This window comes from Bubalus bubalis, chromosome 5 (genome assembly GCF_019923935.1).
Source record: "Bubalus bubalis isolate 160015118507 breed Murrah chromosome 5, NDDB_SH_1, whole genome shotgun sequence".
Taxonomy (NCBI): Eukaryota; Metazoa; Chordata; class Mammalia; order Artiodactyla; family Bovidae; genus Bubalus; species Bubalus bubalis.
In genome coordinates, this window is record NC_059161.1 from 39,522,107 (window position 1) to 39,541,049 (window position 18,943).

At 51.3% G+C, this 18,943-nt stretch overlaps 1 protein-coding gene across 3 annotated transcripts in view; it reads left to right on the forward strand.

Annotated features, from left to right (window-relative positions):
* The window catches only part of TNFRSF1B (TNF receptor superfamily member 1B), a 35,608-nt gene extending 18,887 nt beyond the window's left edge, over nt 1-16,721 (forward strand). Inside the window, exons 3-10 of one of the 3 annotated variants that reach the window (XM_025285909.2) lie at nt 899-1,027; nt 1,446-1,595; nt 2,034-2,127; nt 2,538-2,767; nt 3,936-4,013; nt 4,611-4,645; nt 10,691-10,898; nt 13,975-16,721. In XM_025285909.2, the coding sequence (XP_025141694.1) occupies nt 899-1,027; nt 1,446-1,595; nt 2,034-2,127; nt 2,538-2,767; nt 3,936-4,013; nt 4,611-4,645; nt 10,691-10,898; nt 13,975-14,252 (1,202 nt within the window). In that variant the 3' untranslated portion in view covers nt 14,253-16,721. The other 2 variants (XM_025285910.2, XM_025285911.2) reach the window with 2 other exon arrangements.
* The last annotated feature ends 2,222 nt before the right edge of the window (nt 16,722-18,943 follow it).

Genomic DNA, 18,943 nt, shown 5'->3' on the forward strand with positions numbered 1-18,943 from the left:
TTGCCTGGGTGTTCTCAATCCCCAGGCACATCTTCTTTGAGGCCCCCAGGAGTCCCATGGCCTCATCCTTGATAGAATACCAGGGATGACTGCTGCTGCCTTTTTTTTTTTTTTTAACCTTTCTCAGATGAAGAATTTCAGCCAATTATAAAGAAGAAAAGATAAGACTTCCCTGGTGGTCCAGTGGTTAAGACTTTGCCTTCTAATGCAGGGGTTGTGAGTTCCATCCCTGGTCAGGAAGCTAAGATCCCACGTGCCTTGTGGCCAAAAAGCAAAGCATGAAACAGAAGCAATATTGAACAAATTCAATAAAGACTTTAAAAATGGTCCACATCAAAAAAAAATTTTTTTTTAATAAGAACTGGTAAACCAGTTCTTACTAAAGTGTTATTGACTGATAATCGGCAGTTCCAATGGTGGAATTCCAGGCACCTGAAAAGAGCAGAAAAGGAAGGGTTAGTCACTTAGTCATGTCCAACTCTTTGTGACCCCATGGGCTATAGCCCACCAGGCTCCTCTGTCTATGGAATTCTCCAGGCAAAAATACTTGAGTGAGTAGCCATTGCCTTCTCCAGGGAATCTTCCCAACCCAGGGATCGAATCTGAATTTCCTGCATTGCAGGAAAGACTCTTTACCATCTAAGCCACCAGGCAAGCCCTAAAAAAGAGCAGAGGGGAAGATATTTTAGGAGCACTTCAGGGTTCAGAGATGGAGTGATGGCTGGCACACGCTAGATGGGAGATGATGCAGGAGTTGAAACTCTTATCAAAGAGCCTCCCAACTAGGCCTCAGAACTCTGGGGCTCTGGAGGACAGAGGATGAGCCTGGGTCCTGTCAGAAGCCACCCCCTGCCCCATTGCCCTCCTCCACTGAGACTCCCGGCCTTCACTTTTTCAGGCTACCGTGTACAGTCTTTATGCAACACGACCTTGGACACCGTATGTGCCTCCTGCGAGAGCAGCACATACACCCGGCTCTGGAACTTGGTCACTGCATGCTTTAGCTGTAACTCGCGCTGCAGCTCTGGTGAGTTGGCTCAGAGTAAGGGATGGTCCTGGGCATCCTCTCCTGGCCCCCATGAACTCCAGCCCCTTTGCCCTTGAGCTGGCTGGGCTTATTCTAGACCTTTGTTTTCATGCCCGAGGGCACATGTACAGTATAGCACTTCACTGTTTATCGTCTTCAGTAGGCCCTTGGGGCAGGCAGGCCAAGAGCAGCAGTGGGAAAACGGTGCCCGTTGTTAGAGTTGAGGACGTTGTGCCTGAGAAAGTAGGTGTGCTTGTTCATACTGTGACGGAGACTCTGTGGCCAGCAGTCTTTATGCCCCATCTGGAGGCTGGTGCAGAGGTCTGCTGTCTGTGGGTGGTAGGGCTGGGTGGAAAGACAGAGTGGGCGTGGCCGGTGGAGGGAGGCGTGACCCTCGGCCGTCTTCTCCTTTCTCTAGACCAGGTGGAAACTCAAGCCTGCACAACAAAACAGAATCGCATCTGCACCTGCAAGCCAGGCTGGTACTGCACCCTGGGGAGGCAGGAGGGCTGCCGGCTGTGCGTGGCGCTGCGCAAATGCGGCCCTGGCTTCGGCGTGGCCAAACCAGGTATGGGGCCAGGGCCAGAGGTCCTTGGGGTACCCCCTTGGGTCTCTCCTTCCTAGGAACATCATCAGGGCGGCCAGGTGCCGGTTACCCATCTGTCCACTTGTCCCGATTCATTCTTCCCTCCAGCCCTCCTGATCAGGCACCTCCTGTGTGCTAGGCCCTGGGGATCCAAAAATGATCAAATTAAGCCCCAAGCTACTGGAAAGTCAGGTGGTGCCCCAGGAAGACAAAGTCACTAGAATTAGTTAAGGACAGACTGCCCAGGGGTGTGTGTATGTGTGTGTGTGTGTGTGTGTGTGTGGTGTGTGAAGGGGTGGAGGTGCAGACAGAATCTCTTGCCTCCTCAAACCTCCCCGGGGCTCCCATTTCCCTTAGAGCCAAGGCCCGCCTTTTCCATGGCATATCTGAATTGGTGACAGTTTCCAATTTTTTGTGAAGGAACTGCAACAACAAATGTGATATGCGCTCCCTGTGGCCCGGGGACATTCTCAGATACAACATCATACACGGATACCTGCAAGCCCCACCGGAAGTGAGTGGTTGCATTCTCTGGTTCTGGAGGAGCAGGGAGGGGCTGTTCCTGGGGTGATCCTGAGGCTTCCAGCACAGATCATCTGGGCCACAGTGCCTGGGATCTCCCCAGTTACTTCCTTGGGAGGAGGCATTGCCGAGCCTGCTCCAATGTGAGGACTGGTTTATCCGACAATGGGCGGGTGGGTCCCGAACAGCCTGGTGAACTGGAGTTTTGTCCTAGAAGTCAGGGGTGGGGAGCATGGGGATAGGTTGGGTGGGGACAGGAAGGGACAGTCTTGAAAGTGGGCGTGGTGTGCAAACTCCCTCCGCTATCCCAGTTGCTGCCCCCTTGCATGTCAGCCTGGCTCCCACGGGTGAGCCCAGCTACCCTGAGTCATTCAGTCCCAATCACGCCTTCTCCTCCTGCAGCTGCAGTTCTGTGGCCATTCCTGGTACCGCATCGACAGATGCAGTCTGCACCTCTGTGCTCCCCACCCGGAAGGTGGCCCGGGGCCCAGCCACCACAAGATCCCAGCACATGGAGCCGACTCTGGGGCCCAGCACAGCTCCAAGCACCTTCTTCCTCCTCCCAAAAGTCCCAAGTCCTCCAAGTTCCCCAGTGGAACAGCCCAACACAGGGAACATCTCTCTTCCCATTGGTAAGTCTCAAGAGGTCCCGTTTATCCTTGCTCCCTCCCTTCTGTCTTAGCGCGTGTGTGCTAAGTTGCTTCAGTCGTGTCTGACTCTTTGCAACCCCAAGGGCTATAGCCTGCCAAGCTCCTCTGTGGGATTTCCCAGGCAAGAATACTGGAATGGGTTGCCATTTCCTCCTCCAGGGGATCTTCCCGACCCAGGGATTGAACCCGCATGTCTTATGTCTCCTGCATTGGCAGCCGGGTTCTTTACCACTAGTGCCGCCTGGGAAGCCCTCTTTAGAGTCTTACTGAGAGCTTGTTATGGGCTGGACCCTGTGGTCCATCCTGGGATGCAGGTAGCATTGAGACTTGCTTTCTTCCAAGATTTAGTGATGCCACTAAGAATTCCTGGATGGGGAGACATAGGGTCCCTGTTTTATCTCAAAATGGAGATGGTCTTCTGGTTGCCATTTCTGATGAAACACTAGGCTTTGACAGTGGGCTGGGCCAGGTCACTGTGTTGTGGACTTCCCTTCTGGACTACACCAGAGGGCTCAAACTCATGGTCCTCAGGCTGAGTGTGGCCCACAGGCGTGTTTTCTTTGGTGCATGGATTTTGGTTTGTTTGTTTTGTAATCAAATCTCAGAGTCTCTGCCCTGGGCTTGTCCCTTGCCTGCGACAGCCCCAGTCATCTTTGGTCATTGACTGACCTGGTACATTCGAGTTTCCTTTAAAAAAAATTAATTAATTGATTGATTTGGCTGGAGCTTCCCAGGTGGCGCTAGTGGTAAAGAACCCACCTGCCAATGCAAGAGACGTAAGAGATGCGGGTTCGTTCCCTGGGTCGGGAAGGTCCCCTGGAGAAGGGTATAGCAGTCCACTCCAGTGCTCTTGCCTGGAAAATCCCATGGAGAGAGGAGCCTGGCAGGCTATAGTCCATAGGGTCGCACAGAGTCGGACACCACTGAAGCGACTTAGCACACACGCATTGGGTCGTAGTGGCAACCCTTCGGGCTTTCTAGTTGTCACACGCTGCCTTAGTTGCTCCAAGCCATGTGGGATCTTAGTTCCCCAACCGGGGATCCAGTCTATGTCCCCTGCATTACAAACTAGGTTCTTAACCACTGGATCCCCAGGGAAGTCCCAAGTTTACTTTTTTGCAGCTGTTTTGAACTTCTCTTTTCCTTCTAGGACTGATTGTGGGTGTGACAGCGTTGGGTCTGCTACTGATAGTTGTTGTGAACTGTGTCATCATGACCCAGAAAAAAAGTAAGAGTCCATCCTTCCTTCCTTTCTTCATCCGTTTATTCCCTCATTTGTTCAGGAAGTTTTTCTGGGGGGCCTCCTATGAGTCCAGCACTGGGCACAGCTTTATGGGTCAGACAGAGCTGGGTCTGGTAGACCCTGTTCTTAGGAGCTTAGAGCCTGCAGCAGAGGGCATTTCCACTAACTCATCTAGTAAGAGCTAAGATGCTATCAGGGCTATCCAAGAGGTGGGAGTCCAAGATTCTTGTCTAGGAATTCTGGGGGATTCAGCCCTTATGGAGCAGGTGGCATCTGAGCTGGGCAAGATTTTGATGGAGACATGAGTACAGGAAAGAAAGGGCATGCAGAGCAGTGGGGTGTGGTATGGACAAAGTGGGGCAGGAAGAATGGTGGGTGTGAGGGAGGGCAGGGGAGCAATGTCAGGCCTGCTGGAGGCTTGGGTATGGGGGCTTCTGTGTACCTTGTCTGGTAGGTAATTGCTCCCCCCAGGACTGAGCCTACTCTGAAAGCTTCTGCTTGGGCCCCATGCTCCCTCTTAGTTAGAAAAGATGTGACCTAAGGAAGTTGCTTGCTGACTGGTCCCTTTTCTCCTCTCTGCAGAGAAGCCCTTCTGCCTGCAAGGAGATGCCAAGGTGGTGAGTGCCCCTCTGCCTGCCCCCTCTGCCTCCATGGTATCCTTCCTGCTGGGCCAGGTTGTCCCATAGGAAGTGGTGAATTCTCTAGGTTGGTCTGTCCAGCCTCAGGCAGGATTCAGAGCCCCACGAGGCTGCAGAAAGACCAGCCAGGGTCTGTTGTGGGGTCTGATAAAGGTGGCATCTGGGCTGGGCAAGATTTTGATGGAGACACGAGTGCAGGAAGGAAAGGACATGCAGAGCAGCGGGGTGTGGTATGGACAGAGGCAGGGCAGGCTGAAGAATGGTGAGTGTCGGGGAAGGGAGTGGAGCAGTGTTGAGCCCAGATGACTGAGTGTGAACGGCCACATCAGGGAACAGAAGGGTCAGTGGGGTCAGTGGCAAGCATGTGGTCGTGGACCCATGCTGTGACCTTGGGCCGACGTGAAATTGCTCATGGCTGGTTCCTCACCATTAAGTGTGGACAGTGGCTCAGCCCTGCTTGTAGGACTGTGCCTTTCACCCAGCTGGCAACAGTTCTCAGCATCTCTGAGATATTTACAAAGCACTTCCACATGTACAGTGGTTTTCAAACTGTGTGCTAGGGTACCCCGGTGTTCCACAAAGGGTTCTGGGGCAGTGGAGGGGGGAGTCATCTTTGAGGTTGAGATCAAGGCTAGGGGACTGGACCCAGGGCCTCCCCCAACTTCAACCAAAGCAACTCATTTTTGATCATTTTTATGAAGTAGGATCTCTGCAGGATTTTTGCTAGAAACAGAGCACTGACATTGTATTTCACCAGTTTTCCATCAGGAGGGCATTTGGCTGCAAGTAACCAAAAGCTTAAGGGTGACTTCAAGGTGCTATATTTTCTGTCGGGGTGTTGGTGATTGCTGGAATGATTCAGTTGCATCCTTCTGTGAGGCCAGCAGGACCCCAGGCTCTGCCATCTTTAGTGTGTTGGCTTTTATTCTCTTGCCTTTGGCCTGTGTCATAAGATGGTGATCACCACTGCATATGTGACCTCCAGTCTGAGGCAGGAAAAAGAGGGGAAACAGCCAGATGCCATTTTACAGGAAATAAGACACTTTCCTAGAAGCCCTGGGTGCATTTCTTCTTTTGTCTTATTGGCCAGATGGTATCACGTGACCACCTCTAGCTGCAAGGGAGGCTGGAAAAGGTGGTGTTTTGCTTTTCTAGCCTTTATGGTGGAGGAGAACTAGGGAGAGGGCTTGGAAATGGGTGCGGGGTGAGCCAGTACACGCTGTGTACTGCAACCCCCTGCCAGGTAGGCAGGCAGGTTTTTTTTTTTTTTGCTTATTTGTTTGTTTTGGATGTGCTGGATCTTAGTTGTGGCCTGCAGGGTGTTTGTTGTGGCAGCATGTGGGATCTAGTTCCCTGACCAGGGATTGAACCTGGCCTCCCTGCATTGGGAGCACAGAATATTAATTACTGGACTACCAGGGAAGTCCCTAGGGCAGGTTTTTTACCCAAATTTACAGATGAGGAAACAAGACTCCAGGAGTTCCCTCCATGTCCCCTGTCCTGCTGGGGCAGGGCTTCTCAAACCTGCCTGCTGATTCTTTGTCATGAGGGGCTATCCTATGTATTATAGCTTTTTCAGTGAAATCGTTGGCCTCTCCCTACTTGATGCCAGTAGCACTGCCTCCAAGGAGTGAGAACCAACGTGTCTCCAGACATTGCAAAATGTTCCCTGGAGGACAGACACCCTCCATTGGGAACCACTGTGCTAGGGGGCAGCTCAGTCCTGAGGTTTACACAGGGTTTTGGACTTGGTAGGGACCAGACTGGTTTCATCTCCTGATTGTCCCAATAAGAAAAGAAGTACAGAGAGGGAAAGTGACTTGCCCAAGGTCACACAGCATCATCTCTCTGGACTCCTGGCTAGTGCTTTTTGACATGCCCTACAGTAAAAGTGAAAGTCGCTCAGTCATGTCTGACTCTTTGAGACCCCACAGACTATACAGTCCATGGAATTCTCCAGGCCAGAATACTGGAGTGGGTAGCCATTCACTCCCTTCTCCAGGGGATCTTCCCAATCCAGGTCTCCCACATTGCAGGCAGATTCCAGCTGAACCACAAGGGAAGCCAGACAGAAACACTGGTTTGGAGGTACAAACCATTTCTCATTCCTCCAGTGTGCCAATGCCATGCCCTCCTTTTTCTAGCTTCAGTTCAGTGACGCTGGAAGCTGAGACCTGGTGGCCCATAGAATAAGCATGCCCTCTAACCTCCACCCCAGCACCCAACTGCCAGCTTCCCTGGACTGAGTATTTCCCAATCTTTGGTGCAATAAAGCTGCCTCAGGAGTGGCCCAGAGCCCCCACTTCCCCTTTCTGTTTGCTCAGTTTTGTGTTTACAAGTGTGAACGACTCCACTGCTGTTTGTTGAGTGCTATTGCCAATGGAGCCCAGGGATGTGCTGGTAATTGGCCCTCTGGGTGGGGGAGGACCCGAATCCTGATTTGTGGAGTTTGCTCATTTCTGTGTTATAAACACTCCCATTGTGACTGATTTCAGGAAGCTACTTAATGTAAAGTTGGGAAGAAACACACATAGGTCTGGGCTGGTTCCAGCACCCCACTGGCTGAGCCCCAGGCCAGGCCCTGCATCCTCACACACAGCCCTGTGAGGTACAGGATGTCATCACCCCACTTCACAGGTGAGGAAACTGAGATTCAGGGAGCTTCAGGTATCCGCATGAGGTTAGACCACTAGCTGAATGGCAGAGCCCAGGTTTGAAACTCATTCTGAATCTGCAGGGCTTGTATTTACCCACCCTCCTGTTTGCCCAGAGCAGACATTCAGAATTGTTCCAGGCATCCCTGTCCCCAGCAGGGACTGCCCTTAGAGGTTGATCTTCAGTCCCTTCAGTCCCTGGGTTCGCACCCCTGCCCTGACTCCTGTGCTCAGCCTGCACTCCACTGCATTTCTCAGCCTCCTGGCAGTGGTCCTGTTAACAGCTGCCTAGTAATGCTCCAGATCAGTGGGGTTGAGGGCACGGTGACTCAGCACTGCCCTGGCCCTCCTGGTAATGCCAATGCCTGGCGAGACCGTAGCTTCCCTTTGTTCAGAAAAGACCAGTGTAACCACATGTACGAGCTCAATCACCCCCACAGACACGCTCATCCACAGGCTCTCGTTTCATAAAGAGGGTGATGTTTATGAGGTGCTAAGCGTGGGCCAGGCACAGTACTGAGCGTTGCTTAGCCTCACAGCTGTGCTGCGACCCAGGCAGTGCGGTTATTGCCCTGATTTTACAGCCCAGGAATCTCGGGCTCAGAGAAGTTAAGTAACTTTCCCAAGGTGACACAGCAAATGAGTGGCCTGAGACACAGACCCAGGAGTGCCTCTTTTCACCACCTCCAGCACACACGCTAGTTGCGCCATTTACACTCATGCACACGTGCTCCCCACACATAGACACACACATGTGAACATGCTTCAGACATTTTCCCACCTATACTTACAGGCACGGGAGCTTCAGGGACATACTCTCACACATACAGACAGACACAGGCCAGCCAGCATCTCTGCCAGGGTCTCTGCTCCTGCCCATGGTAGGCCAGGCTGGGACATGACGGGGAGGCTAACTGGGATCCTGTTTGTTGAATGACCCACCTCAGTACCTGCCCCCCATACCTCCCTGGGGTGCCAACCCAGGACTCAGAATGTATCCGCACCACTCAGAGCCTGCCTGAACTTTGTATCTCGTGGCTTTGAGGGGAGGGAGGCAGGCTGTGACCTTTGGGGGTTTCTGTTCTGCCTGGCCCTTACCACCAACAGAAAGGCGGGACGCAGGCCGAAAAGCCCCTTCTCTGGGGGATGTGAGGGATGACCTTTGGATGTTTCTTCTCCCGTTCCTGCTCCCCCGCCTGTCCATGCTCAGAGCAGGGTCAGGGGTGGGGACCAATACCAAGGTCAGACCATCTGACCAAAAAAAGGTTCAGGATGAACTTGAAATGCCCTCCCTTCCTCCACAGTCAAGGGCGGTGAGCCAGGGAGGCAGGACTCAGTCGGAAGCACGCAGCTGTGGTACACCAAGCGGGGCTCCCCCTGCCCCTGCCCTGGACCCGCTGTGGGATACTAAGAAAGGACTCACCCATTCTGGGCCTCCGTGGCCTCACGGGGACTACTTTCAAAGGATCCTCCCCGCCTGAGAGTCTGTGAGCCGACCTTCGGATATGCAGGGCTCTGGGGGCCTGGGGCCTGCAGAGATTGGCACCTGAGTCCTTCCTGTGTTCTCCACCTCTGACCCCACCTCCCCGACCCTGCCAGGCTGTGTCCCTCTAGCACTCATTTGCCTCAGTTCTCAATCTACCCTGGACCCTCTCATGCTGGACAGGGGGTGAGAATGTGGCCCCTCGGTCTTTTTCTTTCTAGAATCCAGTGATCGCCCAGAATCCTAAGGCAAGGGCTTGTGCACCTGGTCAGTTGTAGACAGGTATGGCCAACCAGCTCGGAGTGACATTTCTAGCACAGGTGTCTGAAAATGGGGCACCTTGTCTTGAGCTTCCAGGGACAGAACCCCAAACACCCGAGAACGATGTAGGTTTTAGCCCAGATGCGCCGTGTCCTAACTGTGTGACCTTGGGCAAGTATCTCAACCTCTCTGGGCCTCGGCTTCTATATCTGCAAAGCGAGGATAACTTTGGGCTGTATAGATAATGTCTGGAAGGGCTTCAGCACAGTGCTTGGCATTGGATGGATTCAAGTATCAGCTAATGTTTTATTACAGTTGTTGTTGTGACTTGTTGTGTTTTAAGAGAAAAAGATGGAGAATCACACAACAGCTTGGGCAATGGAATCTGCAAAGTGTCGCTGAGACAGCAAGACTGAGAGCCCTAAATGAGAGGACTGTCTACACTGGATTGAGGGCCAGCAGACTTTTTCTGTAAAGGTCCAGACAGTCAATATTGTAGGCTTTTTGGATCCTCTGGCCTCTGTTATCACTTCTCAGTTCTGACATTGCAGTGGGAAAGTAGCCACAGACATGACATTAACAAATGGGGGTGGCTGTGTGCCAAGAAAATTATATTTATGGACACCAGTGTTTGAACTTCATGTAACTTCGTATCATGAAATATTGTTCCTTAAATATTTTTTCAACCATTTAAAAATGTAAAAACCATTCTTAGCTCACAGCCTGTACAGAAACAGCAGCAGACCAGACTTGGCCCATGGCAGTAGTTTGCTACGCCCTTATTTTTTTACGACTATGCTGGTCTTCGTTGCTATGCACGGGCTTTCTCTAGTTGCGGAGAGTAGGGGCTGCTCTCTAGCTGTGGTGCTCAGGCTTCTTGTTTTGGTAACTTCTCTTATTGTGGAGCATGGGCTCTAGGCACGTGGGCTTCAGTAGATGTGGCTTGTTGCTCTGTGGCATGTGGAATATTCCTGGACCAGGGATCGAACCTGTGTTCCCCGCATTGGCAGGTGGATTCTCAACCACAGGACCACCAGGGAAGTGCAGAGCCCTGATTTAACAAACCCTTGATGGGTGCTTAATATGGAACAGGCACTGGTGTTAGTGCTTTATGAAACTTCAGTCATTTAATCTTCCCAGTAACCCTGGGAGGTAGCTTTATTATTCTTTCATTTCTAGAGGGAAAAAAAAACAGAGGAACAGAGAGGTTAAGTAACTTGTTCAAGTTTGCAGAGCTAGTCAGTGGTGGAATCATGGTTTGCACACTATGGTCTGGTTCCAGGGTCCATGCCCTTGGCTGCTGGGCTGAGCCACATCACCCCATGACCTTAGGAGAGTCATTTTCCTTATCTGGGCCTCTGCTTCTTTATGCAAAATGAGGATGAAAACCGTGCCTCACCTCTCAGACTGTTCAGTAAACAGGGTCATGTGGCCCCTGCCCTCCTAGGACTCACACTCCAGAGGTTAATCACAGAAGCCACAGAGAATCAGACGTCCTAAAAGTGCTGTGCGTGGAGAGAAGGTGCAGAAATACCGTGTAAACTGTGAAGTGCTGATGGTGGTGAGAGGGATGAGGGGGCGAGGAGCCAGCTGATGGGTTCCCCACCCCCCCTCCTCCCCATGCAGCCACACCTGCCTGCCAACAAGGCCCAAGGTGCCCCAGGCCCTGAGCAACAGCACCTGCTGACCACAGCGCCAAGCTCCAGCAGCAGTTCCCTGGAGAGCTCAACCAGCACCACGGACAAGAGGGCGCCCACCAGATCCCAGCTGCAGTCGCCAGGCGTGGAGAAGGCCAGCACGTCGGGGGAGGCTCAGACCGGCTGCAGTAGCTCAGGTAAGAGGCAGGAGCTCCCCCGCCCCTGCTCCCAGCTTCATCCCCTACGGGCACACACACCCCCAACCCCCCCACCTGCCACCACCCCCCCACCCCAGCCACCTGCCCCCCCATTCCCCCGCCGCTGCCACCTGCCACCCGCCACCCCCCCACCCCCACCATGTTTCTTCCTGGTTTCTCTCTGAGCCAGTGAGTCCTGGGCTGCCCTGCAGGACACTGGATGCCCTGTACCACCAGCCTGGGCTCCCCTCCAGGCTCCCTTCCACCACCCTCTCAGGTGCAACTGAACCACAGGCTTCTTTCTGTTTTTGGAGCCCACCAAGTACCTCCAACCCTTGCCCTGTGTGTTCTCCCACACACAGAAGAAGCACCCTTCCTTCTAAACCATTTCAGATTGTCCTTTGAGTCCCTGGTATCCAGGCAGGGAGTCTTCTTGTAGAATATGTATAATATGTAAAATGTCATATAACAATATTATATTTCAATGCTATGTTCTGTAAATATTGCATATCATATATTAACAAAATATTGATCTATATTAATGTTATATAAAATATATTATATATAGCATATAATATAATATTATGGCTTTCCAAGTGGCTCAGTGGTAAAGAACCCTCCTGCAAAGCAGGAGACACAGGTTCAATCCCTTGGTTGGGAAGATCCTCCTGGAGAAGGAAATGGCAACTCACTCCACGTATTCTTGCCTGGGAAGTCCCATGGACAGAGGAGCCTGGTGGGCTACAGTGCATGGGGTCACAAAGAGTTGGACATGACTTAGTGACTAAACAGTAACAACAACAATAATATGATATTATATATAGATATTGTATTTATATGAGAGTTATGTCACTATATTAATATTTTAGATTAATGCTATATAATATATAGTATATAGCATAAATTACTATATTAATATTATAATGTCTCAATTATATAATATTTGTTGTATATTTGTGTTATATTTTATTTGGATATTACTATATATGGTATATATAATATATTTATTAATATAATAATATTGCATTTTAATATATCATTATATTATGCATGCTAAGCCACTTCAGTCATGTCCAACTCTTTGCCACCCCATGAACTGTAGCCTGCCAGGCTCCTCTGTCCATGGAGTTTCCCAGGCAAGATTACTGGAGTGGGTTACCATTTCCTTCTCCAGGGGATCTTCCTGATCCAGAGATCAAACCTGAGTCTTCTGCTTGGCAGGTGGATTCTTTACCACTGAGCCACCTGGGAAGCCCCTATTATATATTATAGTTATATTATTACTATATAGTACATTGTGTTTCCTCATCCTATCAGATGAGGAAACTGAGGCCCAGAGGTTAAACAGCTTATTCAAGGGCACACCCGATAAACAGAAGAGCCAGAAGTCACCCCTGGGCTCTTGGGGGACAGGGTTGGGCTGAATGAGTAGATGATACCCCTGGTCTCCACCCACTATGCCTGTTGTCTGGTCCCTTTGGGACTGAGGCATCAGGACTGTGGAGCCTGTGTGGGGTCTGGAGAAGCCTGTGCCCTGCTTACAGTCTGCATTTTGCCCTGGGCCTGGTCTGTGACTACTGTCATCCCTAGTGGGCATTGGCAGTGCCACATTGGACAAGGCCCCTGGGTGGAGTCCTGCAGAAAGCCTGGGGCTTCCCTGGGCATGTTTTGTACTGAGAGGCCAAGCCCACTGGCCTGCATCTCCCCTCTCACCTGGCAGTGCTGGCTGGCAGGTCAAGGAATGACCGTGAACTTGGGTCATTCCTAGATGCCTTCCCAGCAGTTCTGGTGCTGTGAGACTCCGAGCGGTTTCCTTAACCCACCGAGCCTCAGTTTCCTGGTCTAGAGGTGAGCATGGCATCTCCTGGGCAGGACTGCGACAGTCTTCCCTCCCTGCCACCTGACTTGGGGACTGGCTGGAAGCTTCTAGTTTCCCATCATAGCCCACCCTCATCAGTGTGAGGTCTTGTCAGTGCCCCCACCACAGCCTGAGAACTCCCCAGTGAAGGACCGGGTCAGTGCCTGCAACATAGCCAGTGGCCCTAAACGTTTGTCGAGTGAATAAATGAGATCCAAACATAAACTCTTGGTCTTTGCCCACCTCTTAGATTCACCTTCCTGCATTCTTAGCGACACCCCTTTCACACCCAACATGGTGTGGCTTCCTCTTTGGACACCTGTGTCTCTGTCTGCCCACCCCATCTACCCTCTGTCTCTCCTCCTCTCCCCTCCTGAGTCTCTGGCCTCTGCACCCCACTTCTCTCCCTCTCACCCAGCACCTCTCCCCACTGTGGGAACGGGTAAACCTCAGGTCTCTGCCCCTTCCTGCTTCCCCATCTGCCCCCACAGTGTCTCATTCACGGTATGCAAAGGCCATGGTGACGCTGGGTGACATTTGGGTGCCATGAAGGCACGGTGTGGAAATTTCCTTCCACCCCGTGATTTCAGCTCTCCATCCCCACCCTTGCTTCTTTGGGGCTGCATTTTTTTGTTTTCTGTTTTGCTTCGTTAATGCTTTTTATTTGATTTTTTTTTTTTTTTGGTCTTTTTTTGTTGCAGTGAATTAAAAAAATTTTTTTTTAATTTAAACTTTTTATTTTCTATTGGGGGTATATCAGTAGGGATACTTTTTCATTTCTATTGGGGTATCACAATGTCGTGATAGTTTCAGGTGAGCAGTGAAGGGACTCAGCCATACATATACGTGTGTCCACTCTCCCCCACAGTCCCCTCCCATCCAGGCCGCCACAAGTTCAGAATCTCTGATTCTTTGTGGGGAGTCTGTTTTGTTCTTCAAACACCTTCACTTGCCTTATGTGGTTGGCGCCTTCTGTCTATGGGGTAAATTGGGCAGGATATTTTATTTGACAAGTGAAGAAACTGAGGCACACGAAGGTTCAAGCAGCTTGTCCAAGAGTACACAGCAAAGCTGGGCTGGCACAGGGGCCTGTGCTCCTGGCCCGGTGCTCTTTCCCGTGTGCCCGAATCTGCCTCTTGGGCAGGAGACAGGCTGTGAAGACACTCCTTTCTCCAAGAATCCCCCACTGACTGCCCTCTCCCGTCTTGTGTTTAACAGAGGCGTCTTCCGGTGGCCACGGGACCCAGGTCAACGTCACCTGCATCGTCAATGTTTGCAGCGGCCCTGATCACAGCTCGCAGTGCCCCTCCCAGGCCGGCTCCACGAGGGACACAGACGCCAGCACCCCCAACTCCCCGAAAGAGGAGCAGGTCCCCCTTTCCAAGGAGGAACGCCCCTTTCAGTCCCAGCCGGGGGCTCCAGAGACTCTGCTGCAGGGCCTGGAGGAGAAGCCCCTGCCACTCGGTGTGCCTGATGCAGGAATGAAGCCCAGTTAACCTGGCTGGCCGTGGGCTGTGTCACCGCTGAGCGGGGGCCAACCTCTGGTGCTTCTCTGCCCCTCCCCTCCCCCAGGACTCTGGCTCTTTCTGGGCCAAATTCCTTTGTGCACAGCCTCAGCCTTCCTCTCACCTGCAGGCAGAAGAATGAGGCGGGGAGAGTCCTGATGGGTCCTGTCTTGGTGTGTGTCTAACAGCAGACGCAGATATGCTGGGCAGCCTGGGACAAGCCCTTGCCTCTCTGAGAGCTGACCCCCAGCAGGTCCTGCAGTCTTGGCTTCTGGAGCCCTTGTTGTTTTGGGGTTTTATTATTATTATTTTTTAATCCCTGGACTCTACTCTGCTCTGGCTTCTTGTCACGGAGGAAGGATGCTGTGTGTATCAGTGGAGAGAGAGAGTGGAGAAAGGACAGGCCTTTAGCCTGAATGGGAGACTGCAGGATGGTCCCAGTGAGGGTGGCCATGTGCAATTAAGTCAGATGGTTCTATGCGGGGAGAGGGTGGCGACCCCTATAAGGGTCCCCTGGTTAGCTCAGGACCCTGGGCAGCACCACCTCCACATCCACTCCTGCTATCTCCATCTCATAGCATGGGCTAAAAACTGGATGCCCAGAGGGCCCAGGCAGGCAGCCTTCTGAATGAGTGCTGTGACCTGGTTAAGATCAGATCAGATCACCAAACGTCTAACTGGAAATCTTCCAGTTTAAACTTGTGACCAAAAAAAAAAAAAAAGCACCATGGTGCAGACAAACAAGCCACAGTGTAACAAAGCCAGACTCAGAGTTTGCATCCTCTGCCTTTGACCTTCACTCCCATTTACCCACAGTGCCAGCTTCCCCTCCCCCACTGTCTGGTGTGGAGCTCCAAGGCCACACCTTTTCCTATCAGGGAATTTCAGGAACTGGAGATGATTGAGGCCCCGCAGCCATCTCCTCCTACCTCAGCCTGGACCTTCCTCTTTTGCCTCCCGAAGGGGTGTACCTATTTCTCTCGACAGCCCCTCCCGCTGTGCCTGAAGTCCCAGGTCCCAGTGGAACCTCAGAGCCGCTTTGGTACTGGGCCCGCTGAGATCCTGGGTGGACATGAGATGCTGAGGGCAGGTCCTGTGTCTGCGTGTCTGTGTTGTATGTTGTGGTTCTGTGACCCGTGTTGTCTGTCAGGTCAAATGGCCTTCCGGGAACTGAAGTGCTGAAGCCAACACTTGGGCTGATGGATTTTTCCCCATTAAGGAGTCCCCCCACTCCCCAAAATATATGCCCAGACCCTGCAAATGATGGACAAGTGAGGCCTTAGTCACATTCTAGAAGGAAGGGGGATGGGGGCCTCCTTGAGATGACAGCTGGATCCCATATACTTGGATCCCTTGTTGAAAAATTCCACTGAACTTGAACTTGGCAGCTGAACTTTTAGAGGGTAGGAGAAGCCCAGCCATTACCCTGGAGTGAAGAAAGGCTTCCCATGCTGGGATCAAGATGTCCCCGTGCCTGGACTGGCCAGAGTCTCCAACCGCATTGGACCCTTTACAGCTGTGGAGCACTTCTGCCCCCTGGTGGACTGTTCTGGGAGGACCTCAGGCTTCCTTGCTGTCACCCCCACAGAGCCAGGATGAATTAGAAGAAGACTCTGGGTGTGGCCTCATTTTGTTACCAGAGTGGCCACTAGATCCTTGGTCAAAACCCATCGACCCCCTCCCTTGAACAGGAACTCACATATACCTTTAAGTCACAGGGTCGGGACACGAAGAAAGAAACTATAGGAAGAGAAAAATAAAAACTGGATAGAACTAGCTGAAACCAAGATGGAGATGCATCTGACCTCCAGCAGACCCCGAGTCTCAGTTGACACTGAGTGAACTCCGAGAGTTGGTGATGGACAGGGATGCCTGGCATGCTGCAATTCATGGGGTCGCAAAGAGTCGGACATGACTGAGCAACTGAACTGAACTGAACTTACTACATTAGCTACTAAATGACATACCTACTGGTCTCCGTGACCAGGAATCACTGACCAAAAAAGGACAGAAAAGAGGTGGCACCTCATTTCTAGGAAAACCCTAACTCTTTCCCAGAAAACAAGAGCATTTGCCTCCCCATCATTCCTTGCACTCTTTCCCTCATTGTTCTTAACAGCAAATCTGGCTCCCCATTAAGGCGAGAAGTTTGTTTATGAACGGTTAATAAGTTCCCACTTCTCCATTCTCTGACCAGTGAATAAAGCTTGTGCTGCTCGAATCTCAGCTTCCATTTTGGGTTTGGTTGTGTGAACCCAAACAGAAAAAGAACCTTCTCTGCCAAGGAAGGGGGCCTTGACCAGGCTAGGGCCCAAGTGCTGGGGGGAGTCCATTTGACCTAACTGATAACAATTTTCCCAGCTTGTGGGCTTGTGTTGATCCCAAGGACAAGGAGAGTTTGCACTGTATGTATTCTGGACAGCATTCCTGCTTATGAATAAACCTTTTATTTGTTTTTTACTTTGACTGATGGCTTTGTCTTCAGGTCTGAGCTGGGATGTGTCCTTGGTCCTGGTGCCTGTCACCAAGGTAAGGGGGAGAATGGGTCTTGGCCACTGGAGTCTGATAAGTCCATTCTGTGCCAGACCCCAGAAGCACCCGCATTATAGCTGCCCTTGCTGAGAGCCTGGCCACTTCCTCAGGCATGGAATGGACAATGCTTTCTGTCCAGAACCACCCAGCTGGCCTCCAAACAGGCCCTCAGCACACATCCCATCCATCGCCTTGGTCTCCTCAGCCTGCCCTTGGAGTTGGGGTGGTCTCTGCAGGTCTGCTCATGCATGTGCAGCCCCGTACTCACTCAGGGGAATAAGACTCTGGCCTCCAGGAGGCCCCAGTCACTGGGTACTCCAATTGTAAGCAGATAAGTTAGAGCTCCTTGGAGAAAGAGAACCAGGAATGGCTTTCTTGACAGAAGAGAAACCATTTTGTGAGCTTAAGTCTAGCCACAATGCCTGTGCTTGAACCGGCCTCAGTAACTACTGACCTTAAGGGAACAGAAGAATGGAGAAACAAAGGACTGTTGTAGGGCAAGAGAAGTGACACTAGCAAAGATGATGTACCAGTTCTAAAGACCCCCAGTTCTGTTTCGCTGGTAAAGATTAGCCTGAAATGCTCAACCACCAGATCAAACGGAACCTAAGGGATGATGATGTTGACCTTTTCTGACCATTGTGACTTCAATCAACTTAGACTCAACTTAAAAACTTAGACTCTGCCTACAGCCCAGGCCCCTTCATGACTATGCTTGTGATGTTAGCTTAAAACTTCCCCAAGATTTCTATTCAGGGGGACATTACTTGTGGAAAGATCTCTGGTGTTCTCCTTACTTACTGCAAATAATCATAAATCCTTCCTGAGACTTCTCTGGGGGCCCAGTGATTAAGACTTCTAACTCCCAATGCAAGAGGTGCACGTTCGATCCCCAGCTGAGGAACTCAGATACTGTATGCCACTCAGCACAGCCAAAAATGAATAAATAAATAAAAATGTAAATACATAAAAGGGAGAAACTGAAGTAATAATAAATACTCCCTTCTCCTGATCTTTGACTTGGTTGTGTCTTTTGGTTCAACACTCACCAAGAGGCAAACTCAGTTTTTGGGTAACAAGCAGAGCACAGGGGCTGAAAGCAGAGGAGGGCCCTGGCCACAGCCAGGGGCTCAAGGGAAGGGCTCCTAAGACATAAGCAGGAGTTTTCCAGAATAAAGGATTCAGAGGTGGTTGCCAGCAAAGGGGTTTCCTTATGTCAGGGCCTGAAGGGGAGAGAGACTCTGGCCCATGAATTCATTCAGCCTCCTTCCCTGCTCTCTGACACTCCCTCACCAGCCCTGTTTTTATTGGTGATTTCTTGGACTTCCTGCTGCTGCTGCCGCTGCTAAGTCGCTTCAGTCATGTCCGACTCTGTGCGACCCCATAGACGGTAGCCCACCAGGCACCCCTGTCCCTGGGATTCTCCAGGCAAGAACACTAGAGTGGGTTGCCATTTCCTCCTCCAATGCATGAAAGTGAAAAGTGAAAGTGAAGTCGCTCAGTCGTGTCCGACTCTTAGTGACCCTATGGACTGCAGCCCACCAGGGTCCTCCGTCCATAGGATTTTCCAGGCAAGAGTACTGGAGTGGGGTGCCATTGCCTTTCCGTTGGACTTCCTACTGATGCCAAAGACTCAGCCTCTGTGCACCAGTGCCAAATCAAATCTCAGAGTTTTGGGTGAAGTAGAAAACAATAGCTTTATTGCTTAGCCAGGCAGAGGGGGACACAGCCAGCTTGTGCCCTCAAAACTATGTGTCCCCATGGTGTGGGAGGGATTTGGTGAGGAGTTTATAGCAAAGGTTCAAGTGTGGGGTTGCTAATAAAGTCCAGGGTATGTGAAGGGCCTACATTCCTTTAATCTGGCCGTTGGTGGTCTCCTGATAAACTTCTCTGATTCTCGAGGTTATCAGACTGTGACCTTCTGTGGAATGAAGAATGCTTCATCAAGTGAAAAGTGAAAGTATTAGTTGCTCAGTTGTGTCCGACATAGACTGGAGCCTGCCAGGCTCCTCTGTCCACAGAGTTCTTCAGGTAAGAATACTGGAGTGGGTAGCCATTTCCTTCTCCAGGGAATATTCCCAATCCAGGGATAGAACCTGAGTCTCCGGCATTAAAGGCAGATTCTTTATCATTTGAGCCAGCAGGGAAGC